This window comes from Miniopterus natalensis, chromosome 9, assembly GCF_054644295.1.
Source record: "Miniopterus natalensis isolate mMinNat1 chromosome 9, mMinNat1.hap1, whole genome shotgun sequence".
Lineage (NCBI taxonomy): Eukaryota > Metazoa > Chordata > Mammalia > Chiroptera > Miniopteridae > Miniopterus > Miniopterus natalensis.
In genome coordinates, this window is record NC_142089.1 from 52,647,333 (window position 1) to 52,668,648 (window position 21,316).

Consider the following 21,316-nt stretch of genomic DNA (forward strand, 5'->3'; position numbering starts at 1 on the left):
TATTCATTGCAGTTATTTGCAAGTACACTAAGACTATGGCTTTCATGATTGTCTTGGTCAATATACCTCTGGTCAGTTTGTAATTATTAAAATATGGAACTAATTTGTTAGAAATCCAATACTAGGAATATATATTGGAATATAACCTTTAATATTTCAGCTGAGGCTCTCACTTCCTCCCATTACTATTGTGCTTTGTTTTGCAATATAATTCTCTTCTGAATTATTAAATCCTTTCTTATTCAAAGGAAAAAAATAGAACAAATAACTTGAAATCTCAATAGTCTTTTGTATTATTTTTAAATGGGTGGTTATAAATTAAATGATCTATTCTGATTATCACTAAATCTATTATCATTGTCATAGTCTTCTTATGAGATTTTCTAAATTTAAAGCTTATTTTATTTTTTGTGTATGTAGAATAATGCCGGCCTGGAGGATTTTGAAAGGAAAAAAACCCTTGGAACAGGTTCCTTTGGAAGAGTCATGTTGGTGAAACACAAAGCCACAGAGCAGTATTACGCCATGAAGATCTTAGATAAGCAGAAGGTTAGTGTTTGTTGTCATTTACCTGAAGGGTAAACTTCAGTTTTATCAGCTAGATTATTATATAGATGCAACATAACAACTTAACCATTGACACCTTCAAATGATTTTATTGTTGCATTTAATTACCGTTGTTATGACTGTGTGATACAGTTATAGTTTTAGTATATAGGAGTTCATTATTTCAATAATTATTTATACATAATAGGTATATATATGTTTACTAACAAAATATTGAATGTGAAGAACAGGTTTCTCTACTACCTTCTGTCTTGTGGAAAAATGCAGGAATAAATTACTTGATCCTTAGATTGAGGTAAAAGAAATTTAGTGATTTTATTTTATGACTTACTTTAATTGACAATAGAAGCCCTCTTGTTTAACATGATTGAGTTTGCTTAATTAAACATGTCAATTAAATCAGGAAAAATTTGAAAACCTATATACTATTAAAAAATCAAATCGTTATGTTATATACTTGAAACTAATATGTTACATATCAATTATACATTAAAAAATTAACAATAATTTTTAAGCATTTATCACATATTGGTATACATAAAGAATCAGGATATCTGAATTATTCATGCTTTAAATACTGTTTCTGTTTTCTTAGTAATCACTCATAATTATGGGAAAATAAAAGAAAAATAACAAATCTTGATATATTATCTTATAGATATTATGTTCCCAAGAATTATTTTTTATATAGATAAGAAATGTAGATGAAACAGTCAGGGTTACAGATAGTGGCTAGACTAATGATGCTATCTAATAAATATCATATGAGCCACATATGTAATTTAAAATTTTCTAGTAGCCTCATTTTGTAAAAGTAAAATGAAAGAGTTGAAATTAATGTTAATAATAGATTCTATTTAGTCCAGTGTATTCACACATTATCATTACAATATATAATTAATATAAAAATTACTGAGATATTTTACATTCTTTTTTTCATACCAAGTCTTTAAAATCTGATGTATATCTTACATTTACAATCCATCTCCATACGGGTTAGCGACATTTCCAGTGTTAAGTAACCACATGTGGTTGGTGGCTACCATGTTGGACAGCATAGCACTACATCGGTCTGTGGTTCTAATCCAATCTCTGCTTTAAAACAAAAAGCAAACCTAACCTCTGACATGAAAGGAGTAATGGCTTATTAAGCCTCTGAAATTAAATACACCCCCCACACGCATACAATTGTTCATCTTTGTCTACTGCCCTCTTTCACATAACTTTTCCAACCATGCTTTTTGGAAAAATAGTTTAATCACTCTATGCACTAAGTCACTTCCTATTGATTCTTTAACCCACAACAGTTTAGCTGCCCCCTTGTTTATCTCCTACCTCTTGCTACTCCTCTAAAATGTCTCAGCCAAAGGTCCCCAATCCAGTGTCCTAATCACCAAGTCCAGTGGACTCTTTTTACTCATCTTATGGGACTTTTTTAGAGTTAAGACTGTGTTGACTACTCCCTTGAAACCATGTTGTCCCTGGATTTCTAGCACCCGTTGCTCTTCTAATTATGTTGCTGCCTCTTTGGGCTCTTCTTTTTCTGTTTAGTTTTATTTTTTCCTTCTGTCTAATTGCTAATCCCAGTCTCTGGACTATTCCTTCTTCTCATTTTTGTTCTGTACACTCTCCCTGTGTACTCTCATCCAGACTTCAACTCATCCTTGAGCTCTGCACTCTGTACGATCTGAGCACGGAGCTCTTACGAAGAACGCCTAGTTCTTGCTCTCATTTTCTAGGTGAGGTAATTGGGTCTCGGAGAGGATAAGTGATTTGTATACTTGTGTTGGTAGCACAACAACGAAATGCTTCAAATTTGTATTTTTTATTAAACTTGTCATTAAAATGTTATTATCTGTATAGCCCCTAATATTTCATCTTCCTTAAGGAATTAACAAGATGCACTTTAGTCATAAAAATATTAAAAGGATTACAGAGAGTAATTTTATACCTTAAAATGTTTAAGGGAGAATTTTTAAATATCCTTTTTGGTAGACAGTGACTTATTGAATTACTGAGAAGGCTATCTTGGGAATAAATCATGGCAAAAGAGTATTTCACAGAAGAATAGCTGCCATTTTAAGCCATTTCTCTATGGCAGCGACTTTCAAGCGGTGTGCCGCAAGTATTTTTAAAAACGTGTAGTACCTGACTATTTAGTCAGGGTCATTGACCTCTCTTCCCTTAGATTGTCATATAAAAAAATGACAACAGCCAACAACAAATAGCCATCCAGTGTGAATGAGTCAAAATTATACGTTGTTTTTTGTCAGATCGGCAAAAAATGTATTTTTTGATGTGCCACAGAATTTTAGTAATTAGTTTATATGTGCCATGAGATGAAAAAGGTTGAAAATTGCCCTTCTATGGCAGTGTTCTGGATCTATTTAGAATTAGGACATAGACTTTTTATTCTGATTTTTTTCAAGTTTATTTAATTTCCTAAAACTAATAAAATAGCACTCCACAATAACCTTCTTTTCTGTCCATAAAGTCACAGATCTTTCAACTAACTCTTTTTGGCTTTTCCTATCTTAGGGTGTATGGGGTGAGGGGAAGAAATCAGTACAGAAACTAAGGAAATCCCATTTTTTTATTCCATACTATGTGTCAAGCATTGTGAGGCACTTTATTGTATCGGTGAGTCTTCACAACAGCTTTGTGTGGCATTAATCTCCCCTTTAAGCCAAGAACCTCTCTATTTAAGTAAATTTTCAGTCAAACAGCTAGTAAGAGGAACCAAGAATATGACCTAGGTTTGTCTGATTTCTATTCCGATGCTCCTTGTTAATTTTTCCTTTCAAATTTATTTGTTATCCCTAAGATCTTTCCTGCTACCACCTAATTGGTCCCTCTCTAGCATTAACTGGGCTTTCACAGTAACATATTAATTTCCACAATATCAGTTTTCTCCGTCTACTAATTCACCTTCTTCATTGCGAACACATTTTTCTTACCGTATCCTATCGGCTCCCTCGGAAAGCTTCCTGATGCTTATTAAATGAAGTCAGAACTCTGTAGCCTACTTTCAAAACCTTCATAATTTTTTTCCAAACTCCACTTTAGTCTTATCTACTCTACTTCTCTGCTTGAAACTGGACCCACAGAAGTATATGGAGCTAGGCTGGGTCAGGCAGGGGAGTATGTGATGATATATAACCCGTGTCCCTAACTCATAACTCCTCCTCAGTGCTTGGCTTAAAAAAATCAGCTCATAAGTAATCATTTTTAAATGTTTTTACATATATGTATTTAAACCAACAGAAATATTAAGAAGTAAGCATGGTATATGAATTTTGAAATAAAACATAGACAAAACCCCTAGGGGTACTTGTTCATTTTTCTCTGCCCTTTCTCTGCCTAGGGGTATTTATTACCAAAATGTGAGAGGCACTTTCCTCAGCTCCAGCCCTATGGACTAATACTCAGACTTCCCTTTGTTCATTTTCCCCTCTGAACACTTACGAGATAACTCATTTGGCAGCTGTTCTATGTTGCTATTCACATATTCGTGCATCATACTTCCAAACAGATTTTATGCAGCATGGAGGCAGGCATTCTTTGGTCTTCATCTCCATCACACTTATTATTATGCCTTATATGTAGTATAGACATTTAAAATTAAGTTAGATTTAACTAGTTAAATTTTTAATTAATTTAAAAGTTAAGCATATTTGCTTTGCCAGTTCATATATCTTGGAATCATTTCTATTTTTAATTGTTATGCCCCACGTATGCATAGTTGGCTTAGGGCTGAAATGCAGAAAGCGTCTCTGTTGCAGCTTCTATTATCTTATAAGATAACACATTTTCTATGCCTAACTAAAAAACCTGCTATATTATAATAGTGAAAGTAAACAGTGTGGTGCATTCAGACAATGGAATATTATTCAGCGCTGAAAAGAAATGAGCTATCAAGCCATGAAAAGACATGGAGGAAACTTAAATACATATTACTAAGTGAAAGAAGCCAATCTGAAAGGCTACATACTGTGTAATTCCAACTATATGACATTCTGGAAAAGGCAGAACTATGGTGACAGTAAAAAGATCAGTGGTTGCCAGAGGTTAGTGGGGATGGAGGGGTGGATAAGTAGAGTACAGAGGGTTTTTAGGGCAGTGAAACTACTCTATATGATACTGTAAATGGTGGGTACATGTCATTATAGATTTGTCCAAACCCGTAGAATGTAGAACACCAAGAGTGAACCCTGATGTAAACTGTGGGCTCCAGGAGGTAATGGTGCACCACCGTAGGTTCGCTGAGTGTAATAGATGCGCCACTCTGGTGAGGGATGCTGGTAATGGGGAAGGCTCTGCAGGAGATATATGGGAAGTCTCTGTACCTTCCATTTAATTCTACTGTGAACCTGAAACTGCTAAAAAAATAGTCTACTAAAAAATGGTAAACACCAAGCAATGCGAATTCTCCAGGTAGTGTTATATAGTGTATTATGATAAAAATGGACTCATTAGTTCTGTATCTAGTTACAATGTAGACAGTGGTGATCCAACCACTTCATGTTACAGATAAAAAACAACCCTGAGATCCTGAGAGTTAAAATAACATTTCCAAAGTCACAAAACTGGTTGAATAGAAGATTTAGATTAGAACACAGATCTTCTGACTTCTTAGTCAATTATTTTTAGACGGTAATTTTATATACTAATTGCTGGATGATATCTTTACCTTTTTTATCCATGTTCAACCACTTGATTGCTGTGGTTACCCCACATTGACAATAAGCCTCTATTAAGAAAAATGTGACCTTCTAATGATTTACACACGTGCAAGACAACTGTCTATATATCTCCCTAAGGTCACCTTTTCCTATATTAAAAATAGAATCATGTAGGGTAGAATCAGTCTTCATGAAGTCAGGATAAGTTGCTTTCCCCTGCTGTGAACGTGGTTGAGTAGACAGTCCAGAGGCAGCTTGATTAACCTTAAATGATACATTTGCTCTAAAGACATAGTCATTTTTTTGCCAATATTTGATGTGTCCTCCTTAGTGGCTGTGCAAATTGAATTTTTAGGACTTGTTCTTGTATTTGTTCAGGTATTATGAAATTAATAGGAAGTTCATTTTTACCCACTGTTTTTCAGTGATTGGATTGTCCTCAGTTCTCAGCTCCCTTGCTGACCTGAAGATTTAAATCAATGCCTACTTACTGCAGTGATTTGCATCAGCTCCTTTAGTGGACTATATATCATTAGGAGCTACGTATTTTAACATATTAATGTTTTAAGTAATTTATCATGAGTCTGATTCTTAGCTCTTGCTTCTTCACTAAAAGTGAAGAAGCCATCTTGAGACCAAATTTTAAACCCTCAGTCAGGTTTTTTTCATTTGAGTCTGATAAGCCTCGCTGGTGGTTATTACTGTCCTCCTTACCTAACTAACTGTAGAGATTTTGTTTTATCCAAGTTCATTATTATATGGAAAACATTAATTTTCCTCTTATAAAATTATCATAACTTTGAAATTTCATTTAAATGCATTTAATATATTTCTATCTCCATTACAGGTTGTTAAACTGAAGCAGATAGAGCATACTTTGAATGAGAAAAGAATATTGCAGGCAGTGAATTTCCCTTTTCTTGTTCGACTGGAGTATTCTTTTAAGGTAAATTTCACTAATATCCAAATAAAGTACTTTTAGCCTCATAATTTATTAAAATATAAAGCTGTATAGGATTCTAAACCAGGTGATAAACCTGGAGAATATGAAAAAAAAAAACACACGAAAGGTAATATATTTAGATGCCACGTAATTAAATCCTATTGCATGTATAAACTTAGCATTTGGAAAGGTTTTAGTTCTCTCTGGGGAATTTGTTAAAGGTAATGCATACTTTTTCATGAGATGGTATTATAAAATCAAATGTTTCAATTTGTCAAAATCCATAGTGATATTTTAATAAGGCAAATCATACATTCATGCAAGTGAGTGCACCTACGTACCTTCCTTTTCTCTGAACCGTTTCTGCCACAGCCTCACTAGCGTTTTCACTGAGTGATTTGTGCTCTCGTCTTTCCATTCATAGGAGTTAGAACAGACTTTGGCCCTCTGTTCTGAGTGTCTCGGAAACTTTCAAAAGATTTCTTCTTTAAGTTGGCAGCTTTTCAGCTCCTTGGACTGATACTTGGCATCTCTCTGCAATATTGATTCATATGAAGCATTTTAATCTTCTTTTTTCTCCTTTATTCTTTAAATCAAATAAAGACCGATGGATTCCTGATGACTTTAAAAATTATTAATTTCTTGGACCTAATGTAGTCCATGAAATGTAAATGTTCTAACTTTTTCAAACTGTTTTTTTACCTAATTATTCCTTTGCATACACTATTGCATTAAGTTATTGCCACACTGTTTTAATTGTTTAAGGGTGAAGTGTTCCCTGCAAGGGCAAGAACAGCAAAAATAAATTAAAGCAAGAATTCAGGGGAAAAATTAATACCCCAGTGTAGAAAAGTTAGAGCATTTTCTGTTTATTCTCGATTTCCAAATGTAGTAATCTATCAGATGGATTTTTAATTTTTTTTTCTAATTGAACATGATGTTATGTTAAAATATTTTCTTGAGAAGTAATCTTGGTTCCATAATTTTGATTTATTTATCCTTTCTATTTGTTTATAGGATAATTCTAATTTATATATGGTTATGGAGTATGTCCCTGGAGGTGAAATGTTTTCACATCTAAGAAGAATTGGAAGGTTCAGGTAACTAATACTTTACTCTCCTCAAATCTTGCTGTGTGTTTTTTTTAAACCAAATTTTTAAGTTATTGTCAATGTAAAAATTTATTTCATTTAATTTAGTAATATTTTATCTCTATGCAGAATTAGGTGGAAACATTAATAAGAGGCCACATACTGGGTTTTAAAAATCAAATAAAAGCACTATGATACCAATGTAAATATTCTACCACTATTATTGTTTGAAATCCTTTATTTGAAGAATTTCCAGAAATGCAAAAATTAATTGAATTTAAACTTACCAATATTTATTGAGCAAATATTAATTACACAACTCTAAGAAGGAGGTTTATGTAAGAATAAGATTAAAACGCAATATACAGAACAGATGATAAAGGTGTCATAGTGATGAGAAAGTTTGTTTTGCATGAATTTAATTCTCCTTAATGTTGTTGCTCTGTTGAGGTTTAAAAATATATACACAATGTTAAAAGACTTCGTACTGTACTTCATTAGGTTATTACAGATAAGGTTACACAATTATTAAAATAGGTTATAGATTGTTAACTTTACTGTGTATAATAGTTTGTAAGCTACTACTGTTCATTAATAATCACTAATAGAATGGAGCTGAAACCAAGAATAGGTCCAGCTTCATTCAGTACAGTATATATTGGCATAACTAACACATAAGAGTATGAGTTCAAACAGGACTCATGATGTTAATTAGATTCATAAAAACATGATGATATTGGATTATCATGAAATTATATTCAGTAATGGCCAACATTGGAGCTATTTTAGTTACCTGAGGCCTAAGCCAAAATGCATTTTTTGACCTAATATATAGGGTACCTAATATGTGTCAGGCACTATGCTAATGCAGAGTAACTTCTGTTTATCTTTAATGATTTTCTTTCACCTCAGGCTGTCCTCTTTCTCTTTCCTACCACCCTTTGTCCAAGGAATCCCAAAATCCTTATATTGCCCTATAATAATTCGAAGTTTTGCACTAAAGAACCACACCTATGCCTGTCTTCAAAAAATATTTTGTCCATTTTCTATAATTAGTAAAATTGCAACTCTCCGCACTTTTATTTCTTTAATACTTGACTTGGTACTAGGAGGAAAGCAAGTTAATTGACATTGAGACACTGTCTTTTCTGACCTTTCACACATTACATACAGGATTGGGCAAAAGTAGGAGAGAGTATGTGAAGCACAAAGTTTATTCTTGTATTATTATTTACTAATTATTGTATTATTTTCCATACAAACAACTGTAAACCTACTTTTGCCCACCCCGTATACACTCGAAAGGTTGCTAACTCCCATCTCAGAAACTTTGAAGCAATGAGACTACTGAGTTATTGTTGAATATCTCGAATCAAAATCAGCAGAATCCTTATAATTCTTTACTTAAATAGCATCTGTCTAGACTTAAAGCTTCCTATAGAATATTTTTTCACCTTTCAACAATTTGATTATAGATCTGTGTAATGTTTGTGTTCCTCCAATCAAACGCCAGGGTGTGGAAATAAATATAAAATGCTGAATGTATCTTGTATTTTTAATGATAAAATTATGTTTACTTACAAGATGATAAGTGCGTCTTACATTTACAGGTGGATGGAGGAAATAACAAGGGACATCCCAGGACAGGTGTTTCCAAGTTTAGGGATGAATGACCAGGATAATTCTTCCAATTTCCCTTTACAGTGTTTTCATTCCTTGTCATACAACATACAATGCATATTGTGACAGTGTTGAGATGGGACCAAAACTGGGAGGCTATTAAAAAATACTGCCCCCAAAATGTATTTTTCTTTACATATTTATTCACTCAACAAATATTTACTGAGCACCTGTTGTGTCTGGCTAGGCCCTAGGAAATATAGTGATAAGCAAAAGGAGCCGCATAGATCGTCTTTTTTTGGAATCTCTATTTCTGGTCCTACTAGCTCAAATTCATACCGACCATCTTGAGGGAAATTCTATTCATAGTTAAGGTTGTTCATTGAGGACACAAATCTGAAAGTCATTGCAGTTTGTCAGGCAGATTAGCAGAATTCAGTGTATGCACTAAAAGATGAAATAGAAGCTCAAAACTAAAAAGTCAGTACATCCTTTTGGAATAATACAGACATGGCATCAAAATCACACTCATCTATCTATCAGTAGATGTGATCTATGCGTGTAAGAATTGTGCATATTTACACAAATACACAGCTTATACTTATGCTTATGTGTCTGTGTAAACATGCATTGTAGAAGATTGGAAATTCAGACACCAGGATTGCATCTCTGGCTTCTGGATGGGATTATGGGTGTCTTATTTTTCATTAATATTTTATGATAATTTTTCTCTAATGAGTATATATCATTTTTGTAATAAGAACAGTCTAGGTAAAAATGGTGTTGATCTGCAGATTATTGCAATTAAAGAACTTTTGTATGTAGTAAAATTATTCAAGCACTTGAAATTTATGAGAAATGTAAATGGAGCCTATCAACATTAGCAATGGCTGTGATAGACAATCTAATTGGCACATTGGCTTTTCAATCATCCTCAAGGTCAAACATAATTATAAAAATATTAGTACCTTCTACTATAGCCAAGAATAATTTAAAATATGATGACAATTTGAAAGTAATGTTTTTCTTCAATGTATGATGCCCACCAAGCGTATCAAAGCATTATTTGAAGACAATTTAGAGATTTACTAAATATTTGAAAACTAGCAAGATTCTTTACTTATGTTTAAAAGCAAAAATACATTTTACTCCCCAGATACTTCAACCCTATATTAATTTTTTGTATAATCTACTAATTACTGTGTTAACCTGTTTTACAGAAATCCAATGTTTTGTTTCTTTGTAGTGAACCCCATGCACGGTTCTATGCAGCTCAGATAGTGCTAACATTCGAGTACCTCCACTCACTAGACCTCATCTACAGAGATCTGAAACCTGAAAATCTCTTAATTGACCACCAAGGTTATATCCAGGTACGAACTGAATATATTATATATAGTGTATTTGAGAAAATACTAGGTAAGAAGTTGTATGTATTTCACAGCTACCAATATTGGAATATTTTTTTCTTTAAGGAGACAATTTTCTTCAATAGCTTAAACAGAGCTTATACTTATTCCCAATGCTGTTAGGAAAACAGAGAGTCCCCTCAAGGATAGACCCTGTTTATATCTCCTGTAATCTGTAGTTGTGAGCTAAGCACAGGCTCCTGCTTAAAGAATTAGTAACAGCTAAATTTGTGAGTACTCATTTAGTGCCACGTGTTATTCCAAGTGTTTTACATGTAGCATCTCTTTTAATACTGATAACACCATGAAGTATAAATACTGCTGTTATCCTCATTTTAAGGCTGATGAAACTAAGGCACAGCAAGGTCACACAGGTGAAGTCAGAATTGAACCCAGACAGTCTGTCCCAAGTCCATGCTTTTTAACACCACAAGGCAGCTGCCAGAGGAGCCCCACCTACCAATACTGGGCTGGAGACAGTGTTTTCTTTCCATCTCTGCTGTCAGTAGAGTGGAAGCATCCTATTTTACAGTTACCAGATCTCCTCAATGATGCTTTGCATTTGTGATGATACAATGAATGGCAGAGGACATGTTGGATTTAAGGGACCCTTCTAGTACTGCTTCATTTTTATTAAGGCCGTTTTTCTGGTTCATTTGCTCCGTTGTTGGAGTCAGGAAAATATTTAGCATGGGTTGTTTCAACTACATTCACTAAACACTGGCCCTCGTGGATTAGCCTCAATTATATTGAATTAATTTGTTTTTCCTGGTTTTAATTTTAACCCTGATTTTAAACTTTCAACTTCGCTACAATAAATGCATTTGTTGTGAAAAAATAATATTCACAATTTTTGTTTTCTTTTGTAGGTCACAGACTTTGGATTTGCCAAAAGAGTTAAAGGCAGAACTTGGACATTGTGTGGCACTCCAGAATATCTGGCTCCAGAAATAATCCTCAGCAAGGTATATTTACACCGTCATTACATAAGGAGTAGAAATATAAGGCATGAATCAATGTGGACTTTTATGAAAAAGTTTATTGATCTAATTGTACATTTTTATTTAATCTGAATTATAAATTTAAATCTATTTGCATAATTATTAAAAAATTATTTAGAATCTACCACTAATCCCATAAACTCTGTCGATATTAACTCTGAGTCTAGTAGAAATAGTGTTAATAAATTTGACCTCTAGATCCATGTTTTGAAGCCAAAAGCATAACCTTTTTATAATCATTCCCAGTAACAGGAGAGCAAGAAGCTCGGTCTGGGTTACACCAAGAGACAAATCTAAAGATGATATGTATTGGTTGTCAGTTCTTTATTTCAACTTTACCACTTACACGAAAGAAATTTATGTTAATTATTCTTTTAATTTTAGTTTAATCATAAATATAGTATAGCAATTGGATAACTATGGTCTTACTGAAGACAGTTCTACTTCTCCAAACTGTGAAAATGTGGTGAGAGAAACTTGTCCTCGTATCTAAAAGGATGCTTTAACTTCTCTTTTCCACGGCCGTTCTTTGGTGTAGACAGCGAGAAAGGAGACATTAACAATACTGGGCACAGAAAGGCACAGGGAAAGAGACAGGGATAGGACACATGCCTCAGTTTAGAAACTGAATACCTACCCCCTGAATAATTGAACATGGGGCCTATAAAAGTGTTAGAATAAAACATAAGATTTCTTTCCGCTTTCTCTCATCTTTCACACCAAATCTTTCACTTCTTAGTCTTTTATAATCAAAATATCATTGCTGTTAACACATTTCCTTTTTTTTAACTGTACTTAACAAATACAGGGTGTGGCAAAAGTAGGTTTACAGCTGTTCCTATGGAAAATAATACAGTAATGAATAACAATATGGGAATAAACTCTGTGTTTCACATACTCACAACTGTAAACCTACTTTGCCTCACCCTGTAATACCATGATAGAATAAGCACCAAAACTTTAAAAATGTATATGTATTGTAAAAATAATAGATGTTCACTGTACAAAATTTGGAAAATACAGAAAAATATAAAGAAACAATCAAAACCCCTATAATCTCACCACCCAGAGATGTGTTTTTTTTAAAAAAAAACCTTTTATATATTTTTATATGCATGTTATCATTGGGATATAGAGAATGTACGATTTTGTATTCAGCTTTTTTCACTTGAATGATAACAAGCATGCAAACATCATTCTAATGGCTTATTTGCAAGTGTAACCTCAGAATCTTTCACCTTTCTCCTGCTGTTGAATATTCAAGTTGTTTCCTTTTTGATTTTTCCCCCTCTTATAAATAACTGATAAATGTCTTGGTCCATAAGCTTTTTCTGCATTTCAAATTTTTTAGGCTAAATTTCCTAGAAGTGGAATTAGGGGTCAAAGGGTATGAACATTCTTAAGGTTCTCGACGCATATTGCCAACATGCTTTCCAAAAAGATATTAACATTTTATACTCCCTACCAGCAGCATATGAGAGTGCCTGTTTTACCACTCTCTGCAGCGCTAGGTATTCTTAGTTTTAAAATCATTACTAATTTAATAGGCAATAAATACTATTTTAAGTCTCATGTCTTTGTTAGATTTGTTTTAATACTTATAACCGTTTGGTATTTCTTTGTGTGTGTATGAATTATTATTTCATGTCCTTTGCCCATATACTTATAGTAATTTAGTTTTTCTTGTTGATTTGTTTTCATTCTCTGTACCTAGGGCATTAAAAGCATCTGGCACATTTGTAATGAACATTAGCGTACAATCGAAAACAGAAATCAAAGTTTAGTTAAAGGATCTGGTTCAACATTACATGCTTTATTATAATAAAAATATTGTAATGAATGACAGCATTAGTGAGTTAAATTAAGAGATAAGCAGAGTCGATGCGCCCATTTCCATTAGCAAAACAAATTGCTGTTCCTCTTATACTTGCCTCTCCCTTTTAAAAAACATGCAGAAGCAGAACAGAAAGGAAAAGAAAAAAATATCTATTTATAGTATTATATTTTAGCTAATACTTTGAAAACTAAATAGTTTGTAAAGCTAAAATTTTGAGAAGAGGTTGAAATGTGGGGCGTGGAGAAGGTAGAAGATACATTTAACTAAAGATCTGGCAAGAATTCAGCTCATCCCTCTCCACGATTGAGCTACTTTTTCTTTTTCTTTTTTTAAATTATTTTGTGCTAGTAGGTTGTGCAAAATAACCTTAGCATTGTACATTTGGCTCATAACGCCCTTTCAGTATATGTGCTGCTGAAGCTAGTGCATTCAACGCATTTGTTAATGTACATTATTTCCTTTCATTAGATATAGTCCTCGCAAAACCCCATGAATGATCTTTTCTGTATACCTTGTAGAGAGGAGAAGCAAAATAGTAGATAGCTAACGGAAAGTATAGTTAAATATTTGCATATATTAAGTTCCAAATTAAGTGTTTGGAAATGAAGTGGATAGGATTATCCTTAGTATATTCACCCTCCTGCAATTTAACAATAAAGCGTAGTTTGAAGTCAACTCCACTATTTATTATGAAGTCCAATATCTACTATTTTGTTTCAAAACTTTTGACATTCCTAAGCATTCTCTAGAAAACCCGATTCATAACATCATAGACCTGACATGGTCCTAACCCCCTTCCTATTTTTGAGCAACAATTGAATTATCCCAGTTTAAATAGGGAATATTTTATTGTCCATAATATTCTTAATGATTTTAGAAAGAAGATTTAATAATATTTTCTAATATCTAATTTCAATATTTGGACAGTCTCCCCTTATTCAATTTAAACCTGACCTGATACATTTTGTTCATTTTTTTTATTCCATCCTGAATAACTCAGTAACTGCTTTTTAAAAAATGCCTGTGCTTTAAAGTCATCTATGACTCCATTCTCTGCTGAGTGAATTACTAATTGACCTTTGGTGTTGGTTTCTCTTAGGGCTACAATAAGGCAGTGGACTGGTGGGCATTGGGGGTGCTAATCTATGAAATGGCAGCTGGCTACCCCCCATTCTTTGCAGACCAACCAATTCAGATTTATGAAAAGATTGTTTCTGGAAAGGTAAGAAATACATTTTATTATTCTTCTCTTATTCATTATTTCTGTACATGAATTTTAAACTTTATAGATTGAAGCCATTTGATATCATCATAATATTATCCTAAATTCAAAAAGTGTGGGAACACCCAAAGTTCCTTCCCTCGCATCTAGCATTCATTAAAGATAACAGCATAACGTTAAATCATCAAAACCTCTTAAGAAAAAAGGGCATTTTGATAAATTAGCAAAAAATAAAATTTCCCATTTTTAGTATTTTTATCACTTACAGAACACAGCGTCATAGCCCTAATTCTCAGTGTTGCTTCAAATAAGTAAAAATTGTTAGTCACTTCATCTAGATATCTCCTTGGAGAGATGTTTGAGGGGCTTTTTAAAAAATATATATGCATTGCTCTTGCTTTGTCAGGAAAGACTTCTTGTTTGAATTATGTCAAACACTACAAAATTGAAAGTAAATATATAATAGATATTTTTTAAGATAGAAATTCATAGAAGTTACATGAACAATTGTTCACATTCATTGTGATTATAAATACCATTGATCTTTAGCAAATATAGAAATAACATTAATTTTTCTTGACCATGAGTAGATTTACTGTAGGTCATATAGTATTTTACATTTTGTAATTACCCCATAAACCTTCCTTCTTTGACATTTATAATCCCCAGTTTTGTTTCCAAAAGTATTTGTTTAGAAGTAGTCATTCGCTCTTGCCTTGGCTCATACCTCAGGTCTTTTTAAAAAAAACTTATATGCATATATGTATAACCTGTGGACACAGACAATAGTGTGGAGAAGGTCTGGGGGAGACGAAGGGGGTCAATGGGGAAGAAAGAGGACATCTGTAATACTTTCAACAATAAAGATAAATTTAAAAAAAATACTACAGTCAATTTTAATATAGATGGGCCTGCCCGACCGGGCATGGCTCAGCGGTTGAGCGTCGACCTGGGATCCAGGCGATCAGGGTTCGATTCCCGGTCAGGGCACATGCCCGGGTTGCAGGCTCTATTAATGACTCTCTCATCACTGATGCTTCTAACTCTCTCTCTCCCTCTCCTTTCCTTTCTCTGAAATCAATAAAGATATATTTAATAAAAAAAAAAAAAAAAAAAATATATATATATATATATGCCTGATTCTTCCTACTGTACAGCAAAGAAAGAGTAGGCTTTTTAAAATTCCCAGAAGGAGGTGTTCTATATTTATGATAAAGTTTATGAAAAGGGATATTTTTCTTATTTTCCCCTTTTGCTATTCTTACATGTGCTGTGCTCTGTTTATTTGTGGGCTTTTCGTTTTTGTTTGTTTTTTAGATTACACAGAATATGACCAGGAAATAGAGCTTTAATCTTGACATGTCAGTACCCTGAGATGTGATGTAGTTGACTTTTTTGTATTTTGTGACCTTTTAAGGCAGAGATTAGCCTAATAAACCTAAAGAGTCTGGAAGGAGGCAGAGGAAAAGTCTCTTTCTTTGTATCACACCCAGGTTCACACTCTACATTCAGTGTGAAAGCTGGTAGTCAGCACCAGTGAACTTAAAATTTGCAGTGTTAACTTAAAAGTTACAATGTTAAGAAGGTAACCTAAATGTCCATAATATAGTCATTTATCTTTTTTACCGAGGCCCAGATTTAAATCATGGACACTGTATAGCTGGGCTGTAAGAGTAAGACACCAATAAAATGAGTCTATCCATAGGCTCCACGTCTTAATATAGTATGTCCCATATCTCATTGTGCATATGCAGTCTACTGGGGTCAAAAGACTTTCAGTTATATTTAAATGCACTTTATGGGAAAAGTTCTATGAAAAGTACATACCTCCTACAGATAAGTAAACTAAAGCTAGGATTGAAAATTTTACAGAAAGGCAGAATGCAGTACTGAAGTAACTAAGCATCAGTGCTGTCCTTGTTATCTTTGTAGCTCTCTAGGATTCAGATTGCTTATGTTTGTAGTTGTCTTCACTAAACAGAATGTTAAAGTCACAGTAAAGGAATCTTTGAGATGAACAAAAGAAAACACCAAGACAAATTCATAGATAAGGAAGTGATTTAAGAATTTGGAAAGTGATTATGCAAACTCTCAAGAGAGAATCAAAACCAAAGGTCATATGAAAAATGATGAGAGAACTAAAATACTTAAAATTGCAGAATGGAAGAAGCATATTTTACCAATACAAAGACTAAGGATGCAGAAATAGTAATAATTCCAAATGATTTAATTGCTGGTAATCACAAAGTTCCTGAATCTTTACTGTATTGCTTTTATTTATGCTTAAGTTTCTAAAAGGAACCAAATTATCTGACAAGGATGCTGTCACAAGTAAATTTCATTTACTTTGAAAAATTACTTTAATAAAAATGAATATATCTTCACCTGTGTGAATTGGCCTCAGTTTGCCAATCATTCTGTGTTGCATAACATTTTTTCAGGTGTTTATGAATATGTTTTTATTTCCTATCAAACTTTAACATTTAGGATCCAATATTAGCTTAGAGCAACATAAAATTTTGTGATATCACAATATTTGATTTTTTCTTCATTTATTTAGAAAATGATAGGGTGTTTTGCTTTTAACTGAAGGTGCCAGATTGTCTCTCCCCATATTGGATATAAAGTTATTTTCATTCTTCGTTCCCTTTCTTCATTTAAAGTAGAACTCTCATGAAAGCAGACTATTGCCATTAACTGATCTCTAGGACCTGTATTATTTGAATATAAAATCATATTCACCATTTCCCAATAAAATCACCTGTTTCAACACTCAAATCCAAACTTAGATGTGTCTCTCTCCATATTACAAAAGTTTTGTCCCTTTAATTAACCTTTTCCCACCCACTCCCCCACCCCCACATATATCCATAACCCAAGGACACAGGTAATAGTATGGGGGATGCCTGGGGGCGGGGTGGATTGGGGTGAAGGGGATCAATGGGGGAAAGAAAGGAGACATCTGTAATATTTTCAACAATAAAAATAAATTTTTTAAAAATGTCCCTCTGCTTAGTAGCTAAAAGCCAAATAGGAGACTAACTAGTTTTAATTTTTTTAAATTATTCAAGTTATTAAAAGTCCAGTTATGGCCTATTATTTGTGAATCCTATATATGTAGTTAAATTTTTTAATGGTCTTAATGATGCAGTATATCATTTAAAAAAATATACTTTCATCCAGAATTTTTTTCTCATTTAAAAAAAAGAAATTATTATTTTATGTAGCAGCATTTTATGTTTATATTTTCCATTCTGAAACCATGTTATAAAGATTATAGGTATCAGTGACTTATCCAACTTAAAATAAAATGTATTTAATGAAGTGGTTAATTCACTAAAGTACATATATTTGAACATTAGATTGTTAAGTACTTTCTCTACTACAATATTGTAACTCAAACTGGTATTTTTAAATACACAGAAAGATGATCAGTCAGCTTGTTAGATTCTCTCCTACACATATTTTGCCTTTAAAAAAACAAAGGCAGTGTTTGAATGTCAAATTATTCATGCAATATTAAGGTTCAAGCTTAAAAATGCACAGTTAACAGAACAGTCTTAATAATTCTCGCATTTTATGCCTCATCCTTATAATGCATGTGCTGCGTTTCTGTAGTCTTTAAATTTCATGCCTCAGTGCCATATACTTTATGACAATAATCAGTGGTGGTTTCCACAGCAACTCTATTTGAGTGCATTACTCTTAGAAATATGAAGGTTAATATTGCGTTCAGAAATGATACTTGCAAATAAGGCAGTCAAGTAACAGCTGTTGGGGAAACCATTACTTTACAGCCCTTGACTTATGTAATTTAATAAAAATTGTTAGCTTCATTATATGTAAAGTAAATATTATTCCACATTTAATGAACACCAAAAATGTACAAGGAAACACTGTACAAAAAATAAAGTTGTAAACATATGCATATATAGAATGATCAAAGAGTTGGTTTAATTTTTCCTGAAGGGAAATTCACATTCACAGGAAGGGTAATTGATTAACTGCCAAATGGCTATTCCTTATGTGTCCAGGGTCTCAAAGACCATTCCCAGGTTAGGAGATTCACTAGATAGACTCGGATAATTCAGCAGATAGTGATAATCAGGGAATGGATACCTTACACTGTAACGCATACCTTCATCGTAAGGTGCCTTTCTAGGAAAAGACACAAAGCAGAATCAGCAAAGGGAAAAGGCACATGGGGCAAAGCCCAGAGGAAGCCCGGCACAGGCTCTCAGGAGTCCTCTCCCAGTGCTAAAGGGTCTTCTTTAAGAAGAAGAAGAGAAAAAAAGGTAAATAATATAAATAACAGAATAGCAATAAATACATATCTATCAGCAATTACTTTAAATGCAAATAAATTAATTGCACCAATCAAAAGACTACAGAGGCTGAATGGAGAACAAAACAAGACCCTTACGTATACTGTCTACAAGAGACTGACTTTAGATCGAAAGACACACAGAGACTGAAAAAGCATAGGGATGGAAAAAGATATTTTATGAGAATAGAAACAAACATACAAAAAGCTGGGATAGCAATACTTACATAAAACAGACTTTAAAACAAAGCTATAACAAGAGACAAAGAAGGACCCAGCAGTTCCACTTCTGCGTATGTATCCAAAGAAACCCAAAACACTAAATCGAAAAGACATATACATCCATAGGTTCGTTGCAGCATTATTTACAATAGCCAAGATATGAAAGCAGCCTAAGTGCCCATCAGTTGATGACTGGATAAATAAGTGGCGCAAATGTACAATGGAATATGACTCAGCCATAAAGAAAGAATGAGGTCTTGCCTCTGCAACAACATGGATGGCCCTAGAGGGTATTGTGCTGGATGAAACAAGTCAGAGACAAATACCATGTGATTTCATTTACATGTGGAATCTAAAAAACAAAATAAACTAACAAGCAGAATAGAAACAGACTCATAGATACAGAGAACATTTTGACTATTGGCAGACGGGAGGGGTGTTGGGGGAATGGGTGAAAAAGGTGAGGGATTAAGAAGTACAAATTGTTACAGAACAGCCGAAGGGATATAAAGTACAGCCTAGGGAGTATAGACAATAATATTGTAATAACTGTGTATGGTGTCAGATGGGTACTAGATTTATTGGGGGATCACTTTGTAAGTCATATAAATGTCTAATCAGGTTGTACACCTGAAACTGATATATTGTACATCAGCTGTAATTGAAAAATAAAATATTTAAAGAAAAAACTCTGAAGTGAAAAAAAAGCCAAGTCCTCTTCCAATGCAGTCACAAGGATGCACTTAATTTCTCCAGGAACAAATTGTGACGGCACTAGTGAAATGTTGTCTACCAGGGAAGCTCATCAGAGACTCTGTGCACCCTCTCCTAGCACATACTGAAAAGCCAGGCTCCCAGAACAAAAGCACATGTTCCCGATAAGCCGTATCATTTGTACAAACAGCCTAGGGACAGTGGGCCACTCATATCCTTGAGGGAACGTTTCATATCAATGTGAGGACTGTTACATTCCATTTCCCAGGTACTTGCCAGGGACCAAACTTGCAAGCAGGCCTTTCACAGCACTCTCAGGCTTGCTGTGTTCTCTCTCTCTACACAAGCTCTGTTTCCTAAGTGACATTCACATATGCAAGTATACCATTACACTTTGTCTAAGACACCATTGGTCATGCTCTTTGGGAAATTAAAATACCATTTTCTATTTGTCCATGGCTACTCAGAAGTCATTTTCATAAAATACAAAAGCATTTTTTCTATTTGCTTAAAACCTAGGGCCGTTTTTCATACCTCTTTGTGATCATTTAAAATTCTTATTAATACCTGCTTTGACAGCCCTTTACTCTAGTGTAGTCTTGTGGGCAAATACTTGTAACTTGTTTGGCAGGAGAGGGAATGAGAACGGGGTGAGTAAGGGCCCTCTGCAACCATCTGGATTTTTTGTATCTACCACTGTATCCGCATGGTAAGAGATCAAATCAGAGAGCCCACAGTTGTGGTACCAATATTGATGTGTTTGTTTGTTTTTTATTGTCCTAGATCTTTCTGTTTATAGGTAGGATCCATGTTGATTAAAATTTCCCAGGGCCCTATGAGGCAACGTGGAACTTGGCACCACATCTATGGAAAGCCTAATGTATGAAAAGTTACTCCTTTTGAAAAATTAAGTATTGTATGTACTGATCTTTGCTAGATAAATTCTTTACTGGGACTGCAGATTTCTAAGAACTGTACTTAATTTATAAGAGATACTTTCTTTAAAGTTATTCCAACATACTTGTGGACAGAAGTTAATAGATTATTATTTGTCAGCTGTGTGCAAACTCTTTTGAGTCATTTTGGCCCAGTAAATTTTACAATTTTAAAATTTAAGTCTCTGGTGCATAAAAGCTAATGAACTAGTTAAACGATCTTTTCCCCTGCCAGTTTCTGAAGAACAGCAATAAAAGTTGTCCCTTCTTCTTTAGTCAAAGATCAACTTTGTAATTTTTGTTCCTAAGCTGCATGTAGACAGATTTGATTTGGGCTTTATTTTATTCCTAAAAGAAAAAGGAAAGTCAGTAAACCAGTTAGTGAATTTAATTTAAATTACCCAGTGTGGATACAATAAAACATGAACTGCTTCGCTTTTTGGATGCAACTTCCTCTTAAATTTTTAGGAAATAATAGTCATTACTGAAACCAAAACATACAAGATTTTATAATGGGTGCTGAAAACAGAACAATATTCTGTTGAGTTTGTTCAGTTCGGGGTGAGTTTGTTTCATAGTTGGTTTAACTATTACATAATGTAATTTGACAGTTGTTTAAGATGTCAGCTATATTCACAATGTTGTCCTTACTAAACAGGGTTACAGTTGTCCATTTTCTCCCTCTCTCTATCAAATTTTAAGCACATAAGAAAAAAAGAAAGTGTTTGTTCTGTAAAGTAACAGGTGAA

General features: G+C 33.6%; 1 protein-coding gene across 4 annotated transcripts in view; it reads left to right on the forward strand.

The window, feature by feature from the left end:
• The window catches only part of PRKACB (protein kinase cAMP-activated catalytic subunit beta), a 95,671-nt gene that overhangs the window by 62,288 nt on the left and 12,067 nt on the right, over window positions 1–21,316 (forward strand). For all 4 annotated transcript variants that reach the window (XM_087820555.1, XM_087820556.1, XM_016220644.2 and 1 more), the window contains 6 exons: window positions 421–549; window positions 6,097–6,195; window positions 7,210–7,292; window positions 10,150–10,276; window positions 11,182–11,277; window positions 14,250–14,372. In XM_087820555.1, the coding sequence (XP_087676681.1) occupies window positions 421–549; window positions 6,097–6,195; window positions 7,210–7,292; window positions 10,150–10,276; window positions 11,182–11,277; window positions 14,250–14,372 (657 nt within the window). The remainder of the gene's footprint in view (window positions 1–420; window positions 550–6,096; window positions 6,196–7,209; window positions 7,293–10,149; window positions 10,277–11,181; window positions 11,278–14,249; window positions 14,373–21,316) is intronic.